Source organism: Coregonus lavaretus, assembly GCF_964263955.1.
Source record: "Coregonus lavaretus genome assembly, chromosome: 37".
In the NCBI taxonomy this organism is placed as follows: domain Eukaryota; kingdom Metazoa; phylum Chordata; class Actinopteri; order Salmoniformes; family Salmonidae; genus Coregonus; species Coregonus lavaretus.
Genome location: NC_140024.1, coordinates 29,028,786 through 29,052,046, shown reverse-complemented (window position 1 = coordinate 29,052,046; position 23,261 = coordinate 29,028,786). Strand labels below are relative to the sequence as shown.

At 45.5% G+C, this 23,261-nt stretch overlaps 1 protein-coding gene across 1 annotated transcript in view; it reads right to left on the bottom strand.

Annotated features, from left to right (window-relative positions):
- Nucleotides 1-23,261, bottom strand: part of LOC311111946 (uncharacterized protein) — a 49,613-nt gene that overhangs the window by 13,241 nt on the left and 13,111 nt on the right. The window contains exons 10-21 of the mRNA XM_084154883.1: nucleotides 22,390-22,714; nucleotides 22,033-22,148; nucleotides 21,646-21,763; nucleotides 20,872-20,963; nucleotides 18,976-19,126; nucleotides 16,030-16,145; nucleotides 15,478-15,580; nucleotides 14,530-14,663; nucleotides 13,165-13,274; nucleotides 12,583-12,751; nucleotides 12,390-12,494; nucleotides 112-12,153 (exon numbers count right to left, since the gene is read on the bottom strand). Coding sequence (XP_084011009.1) covers nucleotides 112-12,153; nucleotides 12,390-12,494; nucleotides 12,583-12,751; nucleotides 13,165-13,274; nucleotides 14,530-14,663; nucleotides 15,478-15,580; nucleotides 16,030-16,145; nucleotides 18,976-19,126; nucleotides 20,872-20,963; nucleotides 21,646-21,763; nucleotides 22,033-22,148; nucleotides 22,390-22,714 — 13,581 coding nt within the window. The remainder of the gene's footprint in view (nucleotides 1-111; nucleotides 12,154-12,389; nucleotides 12,495-12,582; nucleotides 12,752-13,164; nucleotides 13,275-14,529; nucleotides 14,664-15,477; nucleotides 15,581-16,029; nucleotides 16,146-18,975; nucleotides 19,127-20,871; nucleotides 20,964-21,645; nucleotides 21,764-22,032; nucleotides 22,149-22,389; nucleotides 22,715-23,261) is intronic.

Sequence of the window (23,261 nt, the reverse complement as noted above, 5' to 3'; positions counted from 1 at the left end):
CCTCTGCATGCTGTCAGCAAGTTCACACACAGCCAAGCGAAAAAAGCCTAAATCAAAACAAAACCAAATGACATCCAAACAACAAGCTTTGAGTCACAGCTGGTGACTTACCAGCCCATCTCTCCCAGTCTGAAGGGCCTGAATACCACTGCTTCTATGGCTATTTGACTCCCCCGTGTTCGCGATGTCTACTGCCTCTGGACCTAATCCTTGCCTGGACTCGAATGTCCTCTTTGCCTCAGCCAGCTCCTCCATCAGCCGGTCTCGGTCATCTTGGAGGCTGGCCATGGACCTGGAGAAGGCCAACACCTTACTGCTATACGTGTCATTTTCCAGGGAAACCCGTTGGAGCTGCCCTTCCTTCTCTGACAAGGCCACGGACAGCTCGTCTACCAGTGAAGTGAGCTGGGAGGGAGCATCTTTGCTCTCTAGAGCAGAGAGTTTCTGTACCAGGATGTGTCTCTCTTTGGTCAAGGTGGCCAGCTCTGAGGTGGCGTCCCCTAGACGTCTCTCCACCTTGTTCATGGCCCCCTGGGTCTCTCGGAGCTCCTCATCGTATCGGTTCCGGAGGATCTTAAAGTCCTCGATGAGCAGGTCGCGGTCGTTCTGCAAGGCGGCCATGGCTTTACCCAGAGACTCGTTCTGAGACTTCAGGTCCGTGCTTTGGACTCTGGCATTGGTCAGCAGCTGCTCTGTTTGTATCAGGTCCCTGGCCACCTCAGCCACCCTCTGGTCGGCAGTCTTACTCTCATTTCTCATCAGTTCGACTTCTTGTTCAAAGGCATCCAGTTCGCTGTTGTACTTGTCCTCTGCCTCTCCCAGTTTCTTCTCAGTCTCGCGCTCCAGGAGCTGCAGGCTGCCTTTCCAGTCGTCCGCTGCCACTTTCTGAGCAAACAGTTTTTGCTGGAGGTCGTTACATTCCAAAGCTTTGGCTGCCACGGCCTGCTGCAAGTCGGCAATCACTTTGCCTTTATCAGTTTCTTGCATTCCCTTATTCAGGGCCAATATGTTAGCTTCCAGATCAGTGACCCGAGTTTGAAGTTTGGAATTCTCAGCTTTTAAGGCATTGCTTGCCTCTCCCTCCCTCTCGAGTTCCAGAAGGGTCTTCCGGTTCTGCTTTTCAGCTGTGGCTTTTTGGTTTTCCAGGTTTTTGATGGCGTCTTGCTGCTTCTTGAGCAACTCTTTCAACTGGCTGTCCTTCAAGGACAAGACCTGATTCAAGTCCTCTCTATATCTGATCAGCTGCGCCCTGAGCATGGCATTCTCCGAGTTCAGATCATCCATCTGATGAAGGAGAGTCCTAATCTCGTGTTTAAGGCCCTTGGTTGCATTGAGGTCTCCTTCAGCTGAGCCCTCCTTGCCTTGCATTCCAGTCTGATTCCTTGCCTCAGACATCCTATATTCTGACATCAAACGCTCTCGCTCTGTCTGCAAGGAGACCATGGAGTTCCTGAATGTTTCCATCTGAGCAGCCATTTGTTCCTTTTCCTGAATGGACTTGTCAACTTTCATCTGAAGGGTTTTGACTTTGCTCTCCAGCCTTCTGAACTCCTTGTCAGCTTTCTCCCTTTCATAGTACAAGGCAGTTAGTCTGTCCTCGTAGCCTTCAACCTGGGCACGGTGATTGGCTTGCAGCTGTTCTAGATACCCTGACATCTGTCCATCTCTGGAGGACAGCAGAGAGGAGATTTCTGCATCTTTGTTCTGCAGGAGTGACTTCAGGTGCAGTGAAATGGCCTTCTGTTTCTCAAAATCAACCTGAAGCATGTCACTGTGAGACTGCGAGAGGAGTAGCTGGGACTCTGTGTCTAAAAGTGTATTTTCCAGCTGCTGGAGATCGAACTCCATTTTAGATGTGGAATCTACACTGCCAGTGAGATGTCTGTTCAGTGCACTCTTATCCTGTTCTAATCTCTCAACCTGCTCACTCAGTTCCTGCAACTGTTGATTCAGGAGCTCCACGGTTTCGTTAAGCTCTCTATTGCTGGCACCCATTATAAACAACTGCCTCTGCTGAGCTGTGGCAGCTACTGTGTAATCACCAAGTGCCCTCTCGAGCCTCGACTTGGTTACCTGCAGTTCAGTCACCTCCTTCTCTTTCACTCGAATGTCTTCAAGGAATCTCGTTATGACAAAGCCCTGTTCTAGAAGCTGGCTGTCCTTCTCATGCAAGGTATTTAGGAACATATCATTCCACTGTTTTACAGCATCGGCACCCTGAGGAGTGGAGGATAGGGCTGCTAACTTAGCCAAATTTGTGTCAGCCTCTCTCTTCAGAGTATTCATTTGTAAATCTTGAGAATCTATTTTCCTCTTCAATTCTAACACTACCTGATTCTCCTTCTCCTTGGAACCCAGAAGTTCCTCTATATGTTGCTGTAAAATTACCTCCCTCTCCATGTAAATACTCTTTTGCTGCTCAGCTACATGTTGTAGTGCTTTAGTTCTCTCCATGACCTGACATTCTGATTGATTGTTCTTTTCTGATACTAACTCAACCAATTTGTCTTTTTCAGAGCTAATGTTTGTCAAATCTTTCTTTGCCTCATTGAGAAGGGTCTTGTGTGTGGTAAGCTCAGCTTCAAGATGCCTCCTCTCTTCTTCTAGACAAGATATTCTCTTGGTCGTTTCCTTCAGCTCTTTCTCCACCTGTTCATGCGCTGACTCTGAAGCCTTCAGAGACCTTTCTAGGTCTAAAATCAGCTCCTGGTATTTGATGGAGTCATTTTGCAACTGATTGATTTCATGATGCTTTTCTTTCAGCAGTTCCTGTAGCTCCTTCTTTATATTTTTGGAGCCCTCGTTGCCTCTCTGGAACATTTTGAGTTTCTCCTCAAACTCCTTGACTAACCTCAGCTGTTGTTCCTCCTCCTCCTGGCAAACCTGAGTCGCCTTCTCTTTGCTTGCAGTCAATTGAGAGGAGAGCTGTGTGTTCTGGGCTTGGAGAACATTGACCGCCTCTGTCAGTTCATCAATTCTTTCAGAGTTTTTGAGGATCACCATCTCCAAATACTCATTCTCATTTTTTACTTTGTCCGAGATCTCTTGGACATTTTCAAGCTCCTCTTGTAATATAGACTTGTCGTCCTCCAAGATCTTGACCTTCTCATTTAGGCTGATGGTCTCTTGGCTGTGTCTGCTGATCATTTCTTGGAGCTCTGAGATGGCATCGTCTTTTTCTCCCAATTCCGCTTCATGCTCATTCTGCGTTTGTTTAATTCTTTCAGAGAGAGTTTCTTTCTCCTTTTGCATCAATTCATTGATTTCCTGTTGGGCAACAAGTTCTGTCTTCTGTGACTCAATCTGGGCAGTCAGTGAATTATTCAAAACGAGTGCATCATCTAGTCTAAGCTGCATGTTTTGCTCACATGTTTTTGATTCGGTGTGCCACTTTTCTAACGAAGAGCTTGCTTCTTTGAGTTCCTCTGCCAGACTGACATTGTTGAGCTGCATCTCTGTTAGCTTCCGCCTGAGCGCTTCTGAGGAATCTACAAGACTGTGGATCTCTGCTTCCAAATGGTTGTTTTTAATAGTCAACTCTTCAACTGTGGCTTTCTGCTTATCATCAAACTCAAGCAAGTCTATTCTGATTCTTTTATTCTCCTCCTCCAGCTCTTCCATTTTCTGCTGCTTTGCCTTAGTAAACTTTCTCATCTTCTCTTTAATTCTTTCATTTTCATCCTCCATCTCCCCAACTTGCTTCTCCAGATTCTCCCTCTCAGATTCATATTTGTGTGCTTTAAAGAGTGCTTCCTGCCTCTCTCTTCTTGCCCCCTCCAATAGTTGTCTCATCTTGTCCATTTCGCTACTGACATTCTCGTAAGCTTGTAAAAGGGACTCATACTCCTGTTTCAGCTCTGTGTGCTTAGATTTCCACTCCGACAACTCATCAGTCTGCGAGTCTTTCAGGGACTCAAGCTGACACGAAAATGCCTGTTTCTGTTGGGTGATATTTTCTATAGTGAGTTTGAGGCTTTCACAGGCTGCAGATAAATTGTGATTATCATTGATGATGTGATCATTCTCAGCAATGAGCTTCTCGTTCTCCTTGCTCAGGGATGATACAGAACTCTCCAGATCCTCTTTTTGTAGTTTCAACTTGGCAACAGACATTTCCAGTACAATGGATGAAGTCCCAATTTCTTCATTTTTAGCTGAGAGTATCTGCATTTGTTCCTTCAGAGAGCCATTCTCTTTCAAGATTTCTTTCCTGGAAACTAAGGCTGCTTGAAGCTTCCTGGTGAGAAGTGCTGTTTTGGTTTGGTTGTCCTGATCCTTTGCTTGGCTGGCATCTTCTCGAGACCTCTGCTGAAGCTCATCAACTTCAGTCCTCATCTTTTCCATGGCAACTTCGTGAATGTGAATCTGCCGCTGCAGTTGCTGTTCCAAGGCAGCAATAAGCTCTTCCTTTTCTGTGGCCAGAGCCTGAGAAATCAACAGGGCATCATCTCTTTCCTTGAGACTCATCTCATGTTCTTCAGGGGATATCTTAAGAGACTGGACCTCCTCCTTCCCAATAACCCCAATCTGTTCAGAGGATTTATCCTGCAAACCAGGTATCTTTTGAAGAAGAACCTCATTTCCTTTCCTAGCTTCCTTTAGCTGAGCATCCAGCATGGCAACTTCATCGTTTAATTGTTCTACGACCATGAAGGTGCTTTCTTTTTCCTGCTGTAGTGATTCCATGTGCAGCTTATGACTTTCCATTTCAGCCTGCAACTCTACACAATGTGACTGTGCTTTTTCAAGCTCCACTTTTAGTTGTTCCTTTTCTTCACTGAGTTGCTGTTGAGTTTCAGCCCAAGTGTTTTGGAGGATTTGAAGTTCGGACGATTGCTGGGCGATGGTGGTGAGTGCATTCTCCAGCTCTCCTTTCATTCTGTCCCTGTCCTCTATTAGTTCTTTGCTTTCACTTATAAATGTGTGTGACTGGGATTCTTTCTCACCAACAAGTGCTTCTAAGGCGTGTTTTAGCTCCTCCACTGTGGCTTGTAATGTGCCCAACTGGTTCTGCAGCACCAGGTGGTCATCTACCATAGTTTGTTTTTCCTGCTGGTGCTGCTGCTCGGCCATCTCTACTGCTTGTTGCTGTCTTGCGAGCTCTTCCATCTTCTCCTTTATCTCTGCATGGGCTTTTTTAAGTTGACTTTCTGTGCAGCTCATTCTCTCAGATAATGCTTTGGACTTCTGTTCCAGTGCTATGAGAGCTTTGTCCTTATTTGCCAACTCAGAGGACATGCTTTCCAGTTTGAAGTGAAGGGTTTCTAGCTCTGCTTGATATGATGAGGAGGCACAGGCTTGACTCTCCGTCTCTGATAGGGACATGTTGAGGTCTTGAAGAGTTTTATCCCGTTCCTGTACAAGCAGTCTCAGGGTCTCCAATTCACCTAGCTGAGAGACTGAGGCCTGACTGATTTCTTCGAATTCCTTGACCTTCTGGTCATAACTTAACTGGACAGCATTAAGGTCATTGGTCTGCTGACAGTGTTGTTCCAGGAGTGCTTTATAATCATCTTTTAAATCTGAGAGCTCTTGGGTGTACTTTTTCTCACTTTCTTGAGACTTCTTTATCGTCTCTTTTCGTGCCAGTAAAGCAGCTTGAGCCTTTTTCTGCATCATTGCCTTTTCTTGCTTCACCTTTGCCAACTTGTTTTCAATGTCAACAGCTGTAGCACTGGAGATTGACATTTCCTTCTTCCAACTCTCCTCGCTCATTTTCATATAATCTTGAAGCTTCTCTAACTTCAGTATCATACCACTTCTCTCCTGTTCAAAGGCCTCCTCTTTCTCTGACATGTTGGAATGAAGTTGATCAATGATGATGCTCTTTTCATTGAGATTACGCAATGCTGTTGTCAAACTTGCTTCTTGTTCATCTAGTTTCGCTTGCAAAGTTTGCATATTTATTTCTAATTGTTCTACAAGACTGTCTCGCACTGATAAGACCTTGGCCAGTTCTAGGAGTTCACCCTCTTTCTGAAGAACTTGCCGTTTAATATCTGCAACAATGTCTTCGTGCTCTTTTGTAGTAGCTTGAGCTTGTAAAGTGAGTTCTTGCAACCGATCCTGTAAGCCTGAAATCTCAATTCCTTTATTCACATTCTGCTCTATTTGATGTTCATGCTCCTCTAGCTTCTTCAATAGATCTTTCCTTACAACCAGGGCAGCTTGGAGCTTCTTTTTCATGACCTCTTTCTCTTTGGTTAACTTAGCGAGCTGAGTTTTGAGATTATCCTTTTCTTTAACCAAATCTCCATTCTCTGAATCCTTGGTCTCAATTTCACTTTGAGAGCGTGACAGATGAGCTTTGCTCTCTTCTAGTTGCAAGGAAATATTTTCAAGCTGTTTCATAGAGCTACTTTGTGCATTTTCCAAGCTTTCCAGCTGTGAAAGGAAATTACTATTTTCCTCAGCGTATTTCATCCTTTCGTTTGAGGCAGATTCAATTACTTGTGCTACTGAAGCATCTTTCTCCCTCAACTGTTGACTGAGACCTGCTAGCAATTCCTTCTGCTGACTTATTTGGATGGTCATGCAGCTGACCTGCTCATCTTTCGTTTGGATTTCACTAAGTAGAGCTGTCTGTTTAATACCTGCCTCTCTCCGAATCTCAGTCTCAGTTTGGAGCTGTGCATGAAGGTGCTGTATCTTTTCTTGCAATAAAACATTCTGTTGATTCTCACCTTGATAGCCCATTTCTTTATCATTAAGGGTACACTCTGTCCGTTTTAACAATTCTGAAACTTGATTTAATTCACCTCTCAAAGAATCTACCTCACACTGATGTCTTTCTCTCAACTGTTTGATCATAGTCTGTAGGGAGGCCTTTTCTTCCTCTAAAGCAACTAATCTATCAGACATGGTTAGTGACAATACAGATAAATCTTTGTCAGAACACTCTTTGCTGACCTCCAGTTGTCTTAACTCACTTTCCAGATCTTGAAGAGCCTGCCTCAATTCAATATTATGCTTGTCTTTTTCCTGAACAGATACTAAGATATTTTTAATCTGAACCCTGGATGCGGATGCCTCTACCTCTTTCGCTTTTAGCTGATCTGAACCCTGTCTAATTGCTGTTGTTGCCTCTGCCAACTTTTCATGCAAACTATCTAGGTCTTGTTTCAATGCTTGAACTTTAAAATCTTTTGACTTCATTACATTTTCAACACTTTTCAACTGCTCCGCAATGAGATTTTTATCCTGTGTCTCTCTATCCAGGACCGATAGCCACTCCTTCTCAGAGTCCTGAAGAGTTTGCCCTATCTTTTGAATGTCTGATTTCAATCCGGTGATTTCTTCACCTTTGACACTAACCTCAACCTGTAGTCTTTCCTTCTCAGCCACCATTTTCTCCATGACTTCGTTGATGCTGCTAGACTGCTGCTGCTTTTGGAAATGCAACTGCTCCTGCATTGTTTGTATCTGGCTGCTGTAGCTCCTGCCATGTTCATCTCTCTCAATGATGAGTTTCTGAACTTCTTGTTGCAGACATTCTCTTTCACTGATTGCTGCATCCAGCCGCTGTTGGTTTTCTTGCTTTGACAGAGCGATCTCCTCTCTTAACTTCTTATTTTGATCTTCTAGTTTCTGCATTTCTGACACTACGTGCTCTGCCTGTTTCACCTGGGCTGTGTACTGACTGTTAATGGCATGAAGGGACAACTCTCTCTGCTCAAGATTCTCTGTCAGTGCATTTACCTGAGCAGCCACATGCAAATACTGAGATTTGAGTCTCTCAATTTCGACAGTGAATGTTGAGGTGCTCCTTTGATGGGTAGCAAGGGCATCTTCCTTTTGTTTTGAAAGGTCGACATTGAGTGTTTGGATTTGCTGAAGGTCTTGACGCAGCAAGGAAGACTCATTCCTCAGCGCCTCTATGGTGCTTTCTGCTGCCTGAACTGCCCCGTTGCTGTTACTGAGGGCCTTATTAAGACTGGACATCTCCTCTGCCCTTTGAGAAAGCATCGTCCGAGCTTCCTGGAGCTCCTCTAAATGAGCAGCATACTTCTCCTGAAGATTTACAAAGGCACTTTGGTTCTCCTCGGCTGACTGGCTGAGGCTTGCAGACTTAGTGGAGAGTTCCTGAATCTGACCCTGCAGTTGTGACACCAACTCCGTGCTCTCCATGAACTGGGTTTTGAAGAGGGCTGCTTCATCTGCCCTTCTCTGCAGCTCCTGAAGGGCCTTTGACTGGTCCATAACGGCAGTCCCTCTTTCGTCTAAGGCTTCTTGAAGTCTTGACATTTCAGAGGACTGGGCACTGAGGCTACTATTGAGCTTTGAAACAGACTCTTTGAGGTGCGAAAGCTGCTCTTTTAAGCTCTCACATTCTGCATCTTTGGCTTTGAGTTTTGAATTTAGGCTTTTGCTAACAGCTGAGGAGGTGCTTTGGGCCTCAAGGATGACCTGGGCTTTCTCTTTCAGGGTCTCTTTTAACAGGGAGGACTCAGAGGTCAGGCTGTCAACTTGACCTCTGAGCTGCGTGGTGGAATCCTCCAGCTCTGAAACATATGTCCTTAAACTCACATAATCATCAACCTTCTGCTTAAGCTGTGCCTCTTGTTCTTCAAGCCTCCCACTGAGCTGGTTACTCTGTTCCTCCGCATTACGTAGATCACCCTGAAGCTGTTTCATGGTTTCAACATTTGAATTCAGCTGGGTTTTGAAATCCTCAGATTCTAAGGTGAACTTCTTTCTGAGCAGACTCAGCCGTTTCTCTGCCTCATGCAGCGATACATCTTTGTCTTGAAGGCTTTTCTGAAGACTCTGAGCTTGTGTCTGCAGCTCAGTGATGTCCTGGGTCATCTGACCCTCACCCTCTATTGACTTAGCTTGTAACTGCTTAATAAACATCTCCTGCTGTTTTAGGGACTCATCTCTCTGCTGCAAGGTCAAACCTATGCTATCCCTGTCTGAGCAGGCTGCTGTCAGTTGCTTTGTTAAATTAGACACATAACTGTCCCTGTTAGAGATCTCTGCTTTGAGAACTGAAATCTCTTCAAGTGTCTTGGATGCCTCTGTGACAGAGTTTTTGAGTTCAGCTTTTAGTCTGACATTCTGTTCGTTCAACGCTTGGATGTTGTCCCTAAGATCTAATACCTCAGCTTGCCTCTGTTCCATCTGCTGCCTCAGCTTGTTGCCATCTGCTGCGTAGTTCTCGAGAATGGTCTTCAGCTCTGTATTTTCAGACTCCAACTTCACACTGCTCTCGTTCATGACACCAAGCTGACTGCTTAGTGACTTCAATGACTCGTTCCTCTTGTTCAGCTCGTCTTTGTGGTTTTCACAGTCCTGTGTCATTTGTCTGAAGGTCTGTTCTTTTTCTTCCAGACGCTGAGTCAGTTGTGAGCATTGCCCTTCAAGTGATTTAGTCTCACCCTGCAGTTGATTAAGTTTATTCTGTAAAGAGCTCCACTCCTCTGCTTTCTGCTGCAACATGGTGTCTTTCTCCGTGAGCTCAGATTTCAGTGCGGTCCCCTGCTCCTCTAATAGAGCCAATGTCTCCTGGAGTTGCGACAACTCGCTCTGCTGGGCCTGTAATTGTGAGTTTTGATTTCTGATAGCCTTCTCTTTTTCGGTCATGTTGTTGTTCAGTTGATCAAGTTGGGTGTTCAAGCTGTCAACTTGCTCTTGTGAACGTGCAAGTGCCTCTTCACTCCCTCTAAGCAATTTGGTGAGATTACTACATTCATTTGTTTTCTCCAGCAAACTCTCTGAAACGGTCTGTTTATCTTGCTCTAGGACCTTGTTGAGTTCCTCTACTGCTACACTGAGATCATTTTTGTCTTTCAATAGCCCTTTAATAATTTTGCAGTTTTCTAAATGTTGCATTTCAAAGTTGGAAAGTTTATCTTGAAGTGAGTTCTTCTCCTTTGTTAATTCAGAAATGGACTCAGACTGTACAGCTAATTCCTGTTGCAGTTTCTGCTTCTCCTCTGTCATACTTTTCAGTTGTGAGCTCAGGTTTGTGTTCTGCTCAACAGTCACATTTACCCTTCTATCAAGCTCAGATGCGACCTGCATTTGCTGGGCAAGTTCCTTCTCTCTGATCTCATAAACAGCTCGGAGTTGTTGGTTTTGCTCACTCAGTGCCTGGATGTGACTGTGGAGACCAACCAACTCAGCTTGCCTCTGTTCCATCTCTTCCCTTAGCTTGTTGTTTTCTGCTCCATGGTTCTCCAGAATGGTCTTCAGCTCTGTATTTTCAGACTCCAACTTCGCACTGCTCTCGTTCATGACACCAAGCTGACTGCTTAGTGACTTCAATGACTCGTTCCTCTTGTTCAGCTCGTCTTTGTGGTTTTCACAGTCCTGTGTCATTTGTCTGAAGGTCTCTTCTTTTTCTTCCAGACGCTGAGTCAGATGTGAGCATTGCCCTTTAAGTGATTTAGTCTCACCCTGCAGCTTGGATAGAAGCTTTTTCTGCTGCCCAAGTTTATTCTGTAAAGAGCTGCACTCCTCCGATTTCTGCTGCAACACGGTGTCTTTCTCAGTGAGCCCAGCTTTCAGGGCAGTCTCCTGCTCCTGCAGTAAAGACATTGTCTCCTGGAGTTGCAACAGCTGGCTCTGCTGTGCCTCTATTTGTGAGTTCTGATCTGTGACAGACTTCTCTTTTTCAGCCATGCTTTGGTGGAACTGCTCCACCTGAGTGTTCAAACTGTCAATGTGTGTCTGTAAACGTGCAACCGCCTCCTCCTTTTCCTTAAGTGTTTTAGTTAGAAGACTACATTCATTTGTTTTCTCAAATAGACTCTCGGAAATTGACTGTTTATTTTGCTCCAGGACCTTGTTCAGTTCATTGGCTCTAATAATCAGCTCCTCCTTGTCTTTCAGAAGCCCTTCAATTAGTTTGCCGTTTTCAGAATGCTGTGTTTCGAAGGAAGAGACTTTGCTTCTCAGAGAATCCCTTTCATCTGTCATCTCTGAAATGGATTTCTCCTTTCCAGCTACATCCTGTTGCAATCTCTGATTCTCCTCTCTGAAGCCATTTGTTTGAGAGTTCAAACTGCTGTTAAGATCAAGAGCTGCCGTACATGTTTTATTAAGCTCATCTACAAGCTGCTTTTGAGACTTAAGTTCATCGGCCTTCTCCTTCAGGTCAGCTTGCAGTTGTTGTTTGTCAGTCTTCATGTTTTTCAAGAGCTTCTTCATATTCGAGATATTTTCCAATTTAACCTGCAGGTCTTTCGCCAACTTCTCCTTTTCAGAATCTCTGGCTTGCAGTTCCGTGTTAAATTTCCGTTGCTCGACTTCGGCCTCTTCCTGGATGGCCCTGAGTTTTTCCTCAAGAGAGGATATTGTCTCCAGTTTATGTTGCACCTCTGTTTTCAACTGTTCCTGACACTCTGTCTGCTTCTCTAGCTGTTTGGACAGGGTCTTAAGGTCATCGTTGTGTTTGGCCACCTCTGCGAGAAGCTTGTTCCGTTCCTCCTTGACGGATTTGAGTTCTTTCTCATATGTCTGCTCCTTATCCTGGAGCTGGTCTTTCAGTGTCTCGCTGGATGTACTTGCTTCCCTCAACTGAGAGACAAGACCCTCGGACTCCTGTAGTTTCTGGGAAGCAACAGTCACCTGCTCCTTTAGTGAAGAGATCTGAGTTTCGCACTCCAAGAGATGATTACGATGGCCCACGTTCTGCTTCTGGATCTCCCCGCGAAGTTCCAGGATGGTCCGCTTGTCCTCTTCCACTTGCTTCCTCAGGTCCTCCACCTCTACTGTCCTCGAATCCTTCTCCTCTTTGGCCTTGCTCAGCTCAGTCTCTGCATCCTTCAGATGTTCCACCAGCTCTGCCGTCCTGTTGTTCAGAGCCTGCTGGTCCGAGTTCTGAGAGTCTCTGATGATCTGTGCCTCCCGCTCCGATTTGGTGAGGGCTGTCTCGATGCGAACCAGGTCCTCCTCCTTGAGCTTGATCTCCTGCTTCAGCACCATGATCTGCTCTGCGTGCTCTGCCATGTTGCCCGAAAGGGCTAAGATCTCCTTGTCCTTGTCTGAGAGGACGTCTCTGAGGTTATCGATCTCCCGTTCGCAGCTCTGAAGGTCGTGGATCAGCTTAGCCCTTTCTTCCAGATGTGTGGTGTTCAACTTGTCCAGTTCATCGTTCGTCTGATCCAGGTCGTTTTGAAGAGTCTCTATTGTGGCCTCTTGTTTCTGTGTCTACGGGTTTGGAAGAAATACAAATATGTTACTGGAGGCAGAAATCTTCTACAGTACTGTCAATATCATTGCTATTTAATGAGTGTGAAGGTAATAGTTTGCCTAAACTATTAAAATCGGAGCTAAACCAGAAGACATCGCTTATCTGCAAAAATTCTAACCTCAATTCCAATTTATATTTATTTATATTTCATCACAGTAAGTAAGCCATGGTAGTCATATCCTGAAAACCTTACCTTCTCTTTAAGCACACTCAGCTTATGTGTGAGATCTGCAACCGCTGTCTTCAGTTCTGAACACTGTCTTTCAATGGTATTGCATTTTGTGGAAACTTCAGTGAGCTGAAAGATGAAAAGGTGTCATATTTATGACTTACTATAAAACAGATTTGACTATTAATTGACCGCCAAAACAGGCTACTGTCCTTACATTGTCCTCAGACTGAAGCAGCTTGTCAGAGACCTCTTTGTGCTTCGCCTCCTTTTCCTTGAGAGAATCTCGGAGGCTGTCGATGAGCTCCAGTTTCTCAGAGGTCTTGACTAATGTGTTCTCCTTCTCTATAAGCGACGTTTCCAGGCACTCTTGGGTGTCGCTCAGTCTAAAAGGCATCAAAGAGAAAGTTGAAGTTTAAAGGTTACAAATGAGGACATGGTGATAATCTTACATTCTCCAACAATAGCACAAACACATGATCATCAGTGTACAACTTTACCCATGCTTGATGGTATTTGTTTATTAATAACTTGCATATGACTGCAGTATGAAAAATGTATGCACCCACTAACTGTAAGTCGCTCTGGATAAGAGCGTCTGCTAAATGACTAAAATGTAAAATGTTAACTGCATGGAGTTGGACTATTCAGTACAAAAACCTTACAATCCTTTTACCCTTAAATGAGTACCGCGCTCTGGATATACATTTGGGAAATGAACCGGTTTACTAGTTATTTGTGTGACCCGTGACCTTTTTTGGTTTAGCACATTGATTGAGGATGAATTGTGTGGGCTTACCCTTTGAGCTGCTCGTTGAGGCTGGCGACCAGGAGCTGGTGTTTCTCTGCATCCCTGCTCTGCTGGCTCCGGAGGCTGGCCAGTTGACCCTGTAGCCTCTCGGACTCGTTCTGTGGGGAGGGGCAGGAGAGGGAAGGTTTAACATGGTTTGGAGAAAAGCTCAGAGTAAAGCCGGTAGGAAGCTCACCATCTCACTGCACACATATTGCACCAAAATAGTTGTACTCCCTTTCTTCTATGCACAGTCTTAGGTTTAGTCCAAACAACACAGCATAAAAGGAACACATTTCAGCTTTCACAGGACATTTTGGCTTAGTATCATTTCTATTATCTCTCTTGACTTTCTTAGGGTGAAAAATGCTTTGAACTTGGCCTGATTAGAATTGTCATATACTTTTGTATGCTCCTTTTATGATGAAATCAACCATCCATGTGAGTTTGTTCTCCACACCCAGTGAATTGGTGGCCAAAATATCCTCAACATAGCACTCGCTTATTAGAAGACTGCTCACAAGCCGTGAACACAGGACAGTGGGTTTCCAAAACAAACAAGCCAAAGGATTAGCCTTCACCGCCGGAGGTGTTCTCTCTAGCGCACACAAACACTAACACACCTGAGAAACCCAAAATGGCCGCCTTTCTTCATCTACATCAAACGTCACCTGTGTTAGAGGGGTTTGTTACAAAATCCTAGTCCTCGGGAGGAAACATGCAATTAACTGAATAGTACAAATTAATTCAGTAAATAGTCAATCCAAAAGCAAAGGCAAAACAAACTCCCAAACACAAAGGAGAATTTATAAGATGCAAAATGTTAATAATGGGAGCAGCTGACAAAGTTACAATATACTGGGTTAGATTTCCACTACCTCAGGAACTGGCACAGGTAAGTAAAACCCAAAGTCAGTTGTGTTTGTGTTTTGTGTGTTTCTTTTTATTAACAGACCAGGAGGTATAGGAGGGTATGAGCGGGTCATCTATGGTGAGTGGTATGGAAGTGTGAGAGGGGAGTAAGAATGGTCCCTTAAGTCAGTGGTTTCTAAAATGTGGGGTGCCAAAATGTGTAGAATTGCAGGAAATAAGATTTAAACCTGCAAAATGTTCGCTCTGCCAACAAGAGCTGTGTGAACAGTTTGTGTCATGAACAGTGCTTGTGCCCATAGAAACAGACGTGGGGCGTGGGATGTTCCCCAATGCTGGAAGTGGGGGCCTGAGGGAAAACATTTTTAGAACCCCTGCCTTAAGTGTCTTTATGGAGGCTATCTTGGTACAGTGTGTCATTCTGCAAGGTGCATGTGGGTCTGATAGCTCTCCAAGGTGTGAGATATGAGGGTCCAACCAGGTCTGTGAGACGTGAGAGTTTACCTGTAGCGACTCGATGCGAGCCTGCAGCTGCAGCCGGTCCTCCAGGTCCTGACAGCGGTCCTCCAGCTCTAGGATCTGGTCCTGCAGCTGGTTCCTCTCCAGCTCCAACTCCTCCACTACCGACCGCAGGCCACCTGCCAGGGCAGTCGTATCGACAAGAAAGAGACGATCAACTCAGTGGTTGAGAAATCTGGTAGTTATCCATCATCATCATCATCAAAAACAATAATTAGCGAAAATGGAGGCAAATTGTAATCATAGAAACTGCACTTTATTCAGTCACAATTGAAACATTTCCATGCAAACATATTGTTGTGATGGATTACAATGTTTAGGATAGTTGGCCTACTACTTGCCCCATGCAAGATCAATGGTTTTTGGACGTAATTTTGTTTTGTTTTGTCCCATTAAAAACCATTAACATTTCAACACAGTGAATGTGTCAAACACAAGGAGATGAGAGGGGGAAAAAGAAGAGACAGGGCAAAACAGCAAAAAAGCCAAACACTTACCACGGACGGGGGAAACTCTCCACCTACATTCATATGAACTGACAAGAGTTCAATGCATTCGACATGGACCAACATCGTAGCGAGCCAAATACTAGCCAGTTCAACCAGCATGCACATGTTCAAATAATAAGCACCTCAACTTGTGATGAGATAACACAAAAACCCACAGATGAGTCAACCATAGGGAATGTATCCACTCTGGGGTTGAATGTGTTAGACTGGAGAGAAAAAAACACCCAAATTTAAAACACCAAAATGGCAGAGTGTTAGGCCTACGTTGACAAAACGACAAAAAAAGTCAACCCAAATGACAACATCTCAAGCTCCCAAAATGGTGGTGGGTGAAAAATACACAAAGGCGACAACGTGCATGCTAGCGTAAACTGTCTAGCGGGTCTCACACCTGTGTTGGGGGAAGTGTACTCAGGCCACCAACCTCCCATGTTCTCCCCCTCCTCCTCCATCGGGGTGGTGCTCTCAGATCCGCCACTGCGCGGGTCCTGGTGGAACGCCTGCTTGCCATCAAACTCAAAGTCCTCCTGCATGGGGGTGGGGTGACAATACGCATTCTAGTCTAGTGACTGAAGTACATTTTGTCTGGGATGTTACAGAGGATAGCGTACAAATCTCACGTCAAACAGAACTACAGTAACATTTTATCTCCCACATCTTGTTGGTATACTGATCATCTACAGGCATCCTTGCTGGCCGTGACCATGTGACCACACTCTCAGAGGGTGGCTCAGGGAGGGTTGGGATATGCAAAAATTCACACATGCGTATTAATATACACTTGTACTTGAAATAGGACACATATAAGCACCCACCAAATTATTACTATTGCTACCTTATTCCTTCCCAGGTAGCAATTCCCAGCTGTGAACTCACCCTCACACCCCCCCTCCTTCTACCAACTCACTCACCCATCTTGCCACCTCCCGTCCCCCCTCCCCCCTCCATCATTCATTCTCCCCATCTTACTCCGTACCTGCAGGCTGTGTTGGTGGGCGGTGCCTCCCAGCTTCTTGCCACCCCTATGTAGCCCTGTGAGTCCCCGGGCCTGCACCAGCTCCTCCTCCAACTCCTGCTGCCGGCTGGCCAGCGCTGGATCGGAGCAGCCGGGAAAGAACCAGTCATCCTCAATCAGTTTTGTGCCACAGGGAAGGGGAGGGAGCGATGAAGGGGTGTGTTGATGGGTTACAGAGTTGAACCCACAGAGATGCATTACAGGATGGGGGTGGGTGGGGAGGGAGAGGGAGAGGGAGAGGGAGAGAGTGGGTGGTTGAAGAAAGACAGATGACACAGGGAATGGAGGGAATGAGACAGAGAGAATGGATAGGGAGAGAAGTGTGAGAGAGAGGGCGAGACAAGAGGGAAAGACTGCAAAAGAGCATGCTCACCCAACGGATGAACACACAACAGCAGCATTGCACACAAGCAAACGTGCAGCCTCACTCCACATAGAAGAGAGAACGGGAGCTAGAGGCACTCCAGACTCCTGGGAGCGTGTGTTCTTTACATACGTGTGTGTGTGTGTGTGTGATGATTTTCCTGAAAGCAGCGTTTCTGGTCAAAGCCATGCACAACTAACAGGGAGGGAGACAGGCTGCAACCAAACACGAGGAGGACGGAAGGGGGGCGGGCCGGGGCGTCTGACGTTGGTGCGACTGTCTTTACGGCTCAAGGAGACTGTACTGCAGCAACATTTTGGTGATTTGGCATACTGGAAAGCAGGGAGGTCACAGCCATTTTGGTGATTTGGCATACTGGAAAGCAGGGAGGTCACAGCCATTTTGACTGAAAGCTGCCCACATTGTGATTGGACCGTGATCAGAGGTCACTACATTTTTTATTATCAGTGGTCACTAGTCAGCAATTGGACCATCAAGGGGAAGGGGAGGGGGCAGCAATCACATGTATGTCAAATTGATCAATCAGGGCCAACAATGTGCACAAAACTCATTCCCATCTGTTTTGTGATATCAGGTAGATAGGAGGAGTGGTGGGGGAGGTCTAGCTAAAAGCAGAGAGTGACAACAGAGAGAAGGGTTTCATTGGGTGACAGAGAGAAGGGTTTCATTGGGTGACAGAGAGAAGGGTTTCATTGGGTGACAGAGAAAAGGGTTTCATTGGGTGACAGAGAGAAGGGTTTCATTGGGTGACAGAGAGAAGGGTTTAATTGGGTGACAGAGAAAAGGGTTTCATTGGGTAAGGATTGCAGATGTGATAGTGCAAAGTGATCAATGTAGCCAAGCAAAATCAAAATTGTCATTTTGAATTGGAATTCCAATGAATCTCCTTGAACGAACTGATATGGCATTGACTCCATATAATTTATTAAGTGATGAGCAATCATTGAATGGACATGACAATATTTAAATTGACAGCCAGTTGTTGTTTAGATGTTAAGATGAGCTCCGGAAACCAAGTTTGAGTAGGAATGCACCAATCAGATATTGCAACAGTTAGCTACTTCAACAACTAAAAGCAGCAATGGTGGCAGCGTTACAAAGGCAAATGACAGCAATGAGGTTAGCAAGCGTTAGTAAAGATGGATAGATGATTGGAGAGGACGAAAGCGTTGAAAAACAGCACCCCTTGCAGTGTGAGAGCGTGCATGCATGTGTGTGTTTGTGTGTTTGTTAGGAGAACACCTAAAGCTCCCTCAAGCTATTATGTCAGTATATTATATAATTCCAGTCCACTGTCAACATCATCTGTCAAGTAACTATGCACACAATGACATCACAACTGTAGCCTAGAATTTTCACTTTAGTGTTATTAGTGGTTTAGATACAGCCTCATTTTTCTATAGATTAAACAATAAGGATATTTCATTATTCTATTAGAGGAGAGTCCTCTTGGGCTCTTTTGATTGGTTTATTTCTTCTTTATAAACAAGATCATTGGTTAATTTCTTTTTTTATAAAGAAGATTTACATTTACATTTTTAGTCATTTAGCAGACGCTCTTATCCAGAGCGATTTACAGTCAGTATCATTGGTTTATTTATGTTTTCCATATAAGCACCGTCCTCAGTTAGTCCTAATTCCAGTGTTAGCGTTAGCCTTCCCACCACCATAGAAGCCTTGTCATTTTGTTGTGTTAATATGTTTTGCAGATCAGTTGTTCAAGGACAGCGTCATTGTGAAGTCATAAAGGAGTCCGAAGGGGCAGGGAAAGTTGGGGGAGGGAGAGACGGAAGGAAGGAGAGAGGGAGGGGAAAGTGGGAGGAAAGGAAACGGAAAAAGAGAGGTAGATACAGAAAGAAAGAAACACTACATGGAGGAGAAGGATGGCGGGACTAATGAAAAGCACAGGCCTCCACTGTACTGCCCCCAATTTACCCCGGAGGAGGTGAAAAGGATCCTGGGAAACTGAGGACAGTACAGTGGGGGCAGGCCTTCGCTGAGGGGGGAGGGGCCTGCATGCACAAAACTGATGGGAAACAGGTTCTCGTTGGCTGCCCCCATCCCAGGAGCAGGGAGTGGAGGAGGAGGGGGGTGGGGGGCAGGACATGGTGGGAGGGGTGGGGGGGGCAGGACCAGACCAAAAAGCTCGCCGGGGACAGATGGTTGGAGGAAAAAAAATGAAACAAAAAATAAACATGCTCAGTCGGACAGTGAGGGGCTCTCAAACAATAACAACAACAGAAGACATGTTGAACTTTAACAGATAACTTGTCTCTAGAATTGGGAAAGCGATGTATGCTGTTTGACAGTGTTAAACAAAAGGTTTGGACGGAGTGGTAGCTGTGTACTATGTGTCGTGGAGGGAGGCGGTTTGGCGGCTGTTGGGTGGTACAACTGTTGCATTTCGGTCTGAGGTGAGGTTTAGTGTCTGTGGTGTGTTGTGTCACAGTGTGTCAGCCCCCTGTGGTAGGGCCAGTGCGCCCTGTGTGTGTATCACCCCCCAGCGGTGGCGGTGCCCTTACCCTCTCTCTCCTCCTCCATGTGGCTCATGCGCAGGGCCATGGTGGCCTTCTCCTCGCGGGCACGGTCCCTGGTCGTCACAGCCTCCGACACCATCTCCTGCCAGTCCAGCACCTGGCTCTGGGCGTCGTCGGCGCTGCCCGACTCGCTGGCCTAGTGTATATGGGATCAGAAAGACATGAAAAGTATTATATTGGTTTGGGGGTAGAGTAAGTATTGGGTCCAGAGATAAGGGCCAGGGGGCGTTCACTTATTCTCAGACAGAGATTACTCAACATGGGAGAATGTGGTGTTTGATTTCATCTGAGGACAAGTGGCTTTCCATCAGAGAAGTGAAGTTGTCAATAGGATGGCTGTGTCTGATGTGTTTGGTGTACCGTGCCAGCAGGGTTTCCGTCAGGAAAATATGATGCCGGACATTTGACCGGCAGCATTTTAATTTACCGGACCCATTTGCATTGGGTGTATAACCTGATTAGAGCGTCCACCCACAGTGCTCAGAATGACAGAAATCAAATTTAGATTATGGTAATTCATTTTAACAGAACATGCAACTCGAGGATGTATTACCGAATTGCAATGTGCACTTTGAAGATGTTAGAATAACTGTCCACATTTACTTTTCCTCAGTCAACAAGACGAGTAACGAACAGCAAAACCACTAGCCTATGTCAATCTACTATCCCCCATAGTAAAAAGGTTGACCTATTCTATTGGTCAGCTTGTCGTTCTGTGCGAGAAAGAAACAGCCTATTCCAAACAGACTCCGGGACAGTTTGGAGGCTGATGCAACAGATCAGAACGTTTAGCTTAAAATGTTGATAAACTATTATTTCTTCACATTATAAGTGCAGCAATGTGTACAAGGCAGTAGGCTACACACAAATGTTTGTTCCATAATGCAGTTAGCAGGAAAACACCACTGTCAAAAGCGCACCGCACATGCAAGCGGTTTCACAAGACAGAGATTAAAATATTTGTTGGAAATTTAGGAGGGGAGATCTAAAGATGCAACAACTAGCATGGGTTGCTAATATGACTAGGATTGAAGTCTGTCTACTGGACAATGAAAGAAAGTTGATTTGAAAACCAATAGAACATGAGAGAAATAGGCTGCTGGTTTCAATGGAATAGGCATATGGAAGTCTTTATAAAATACTTTTGGCTAGGCTCCTTTGATGCAAGGTAAGACATGCCTCATAATATGAAGTAAAAAGTTCAGGGTTTTAAACAATTAAGAATATGTTTTCAAAATGCCTGCTGCCTCCAGCTCATTGCAAAGTGGTGTGAGACACGCTGAAGCCTTCCTTCAATTACCAGTTGAGAAATAAAAATAGTAGCTATTTTTAATCGTAGCCATCAAAACTGTTTTTAACATGCGATTGCATTTACAATTATTGGCCTTATAAAAGCACAGGAGCTGTAGCAGCAGCTCTCGCGCTGTCTGACAGATTTTTGCTCAAAGGCTCTGTATCTGTATGCGTTTGATAAATAAGATAGTCGTTATGTAGCCTAACGAAAACACACTAAATTAAGCAAACTAACCTATCGACCGATAAGCATGACCGGTCAAATGTATTTCCAGCGACTGTTATTTCCATCAATCAATATGCTAAAAATTCTTATTTTGCAATGGGAGTTTTCTTCTCCTGGACAATTTTATTTATCGACTTTCCATTTTTTGGGGGGACAAAAGTCAGCTATTACTCGTTAACGGAAACCCTGCGTGACAGTCAAGGTATGCATTTATAGATGAACACATCTTCCCCTCACTGTTTTACTCAACATTGACTATCAATGACTAGACAACACTACTGCACTGCATGCCGCGATGTAGGTGGTACTTCCTCGTTGTAGTGCATGTTGGGGGTGCCGGCTGGTGGGGTTTGAAGTCTGACCTGAGAGGCGGCCCTCTTGGTGACCTGCTCCAGGTCGGCGGCCATCTTCCTTTGCTGCTCCTCGTACACCACCAGCTTGGCCTCCAGCACATCTACATGAGGACAGAGGACATTTTAACCACCTCCAGCACATCTACATGAGGACAGAGGACATGTTAAACACCTCCAGCACATCTACATGAGGACAGAGGACGTTAGAGACAGAACACACTGTAGACAGATCCTGAATAACACGCTGAAGGTACATTGACAAAGATCACGCAGATCCTGAATAACACGCTGAAGGTACATTGACAAAGATCACGCAGATCCTGAATAACACGCTGAAGGTACATTGTCAAAGATCAAACCTCACAAGTGACCAAAACAATATACAGATGTACAAGACTGAAACAGATCACTTGTAAACATGGGGAGCCGTTACTAATTTAGATGGGTCTACAATCCTCTTGTAAATCACCACCAGACTACACAACGATGAGTTGCAGTACATGTAAATAGAGAACATCTGCAGTAGTAAGCCCCTTTTGTTAAAGGGATAGTTAACTTTGAATTATTTATTTTTCTAGCGTTGCTGAACTCTCCATAAATGCTAGCCAGGGGGGTTTGCTAAATACTCAGTTAACACATTTTTAAATGGTTATAAGTGACAACACCCTGGGGAAGTCCACAATAAGATAACACTTACAAAACTAGCTAGCACAATAAGTTCATTGCACCATGGTCCAGATAAATGTAGTCAGGTGATTGATGAAAGTTGAAGACTCTCCTCACCGTTCTTGGCCTTGATCTCGTCATACTGCTCCAGCTTCCACAGCGTCTCCTCCCGCTCCTCCTCCAGATCCGTGATGTGGCTCCGCAGGGACGTCACGTCAGGGCCCACGCTGCCAGACTGGAGGAGGGACAAAGTTCAGAGGTCGAGGAAAGCTCAGCGCAACATGTCTGGTTGTTGAATGAGACTAAACGTGTACGACATACATTCAGGGCAACATTTTCCCTCTCCCAAAAACACACGCCCTCTGAGCATACTAATCGTAGAAGTCTAAATAGACCATTGTTACAGAAAAGTTACAACATTGATCACGCTGCAGATTATAATTGACTCATTCCGCCTATTTAAAATGTTCCAGTTAGTTTGCTAGATATAACTGAATCTCTTACCTGGCTTTTCCTCAGCTCGTCCTCCAGCTGTCGGATACGAGACTTGGACCAGGCTTTCACCTTTAGGAACTTGGCTTCCGATTGACTGGCCTCCTCCGATTTCAGCTTGGCTTGTGCTGTGAGAGACGAGAAAGGAAGGGAGGAGAGAGGAGAGAGAGAGAGAGGACAGAGAGAGAGGAGAGAGAGAGGACAGAGAGAGAGGAGAGAGAGAGGAGAGTAACAGGAGAAAAGCAGATCATCAGATCTTCACAAGACCTGAAGAAGAGCTTAACATCCCAGGAAGCCCATTAACATTATATAACCATCCTGTAGTCAGTAGAATGTGTGCATCTGTCCACATCTATACCGACTACCTACCTTCCAGCTCGTTCATCCTCTGGACAGTGGCTGGAGAATCCACCGGCGGCGTTTCTCCGGCCACCGCCTCCCCGCCACTCCCTGCTTGTGTCTGGGACTGCAGAGCAGCAGGGGTCCTTCCCAGCTCCTCCTGTAGCTGCCCGCGAAGTGCCTGCTCCCGTTCGGCCAGCTGGGCCTCGTGGAACTCGGCGGCACGGCGCAGCTCGCCCTGATGCTTCTCCAAGAGGTCACGCAGCTGAGCCCGCATCACGTGCTTCTCAGCCTCCATCTTGGACCCGAGGCTCTCACGCTCCACCTGCAGCCGACGCGCCCGCTCCACCAGGTCCTGTGAGAGAAAAGGAGGAATCAGGGGAGAGCAGGAGGAGGGGACAGAGAGGGATGGATGAGGGAAGGAGGGACCATTTGTGATCACTGTTTTAGGCTAGGGTTGTTGAGATACCAGTATCACGATACTGCGATACTCAAGTTACCATGGCAGGAAAGAAAACAAAGCAGAGAGAACTATGGGCTTGCTTGATGTCAAATATTGTGCCTAGTCTACGCTGTCAGGAAGCACTTTCTAATCAAAACAGCGAGAGATTACATCATAAGGGGATTGGTCTCCCTCATCTGAACTGAATCGCTCCAGGGTCACCGTTGATAGTGGCAGACCCTGGCCGTGACCCCACTCTCGGAGGGTGTCCGGAGAGATGGGATATGCAAAAAACACATTTAGAATTCACACAGGCGTATTAATACACACTTGTACATGTATGAAATAGGACAAATATCAGCACCCACCAATTTATTATTAATTATAGTAGGTGCCATCACCTAGTTTGTATTCTTGATTCTCCACCCTTTTCCAGAAGTGTGCACTTGCACACTTGGCA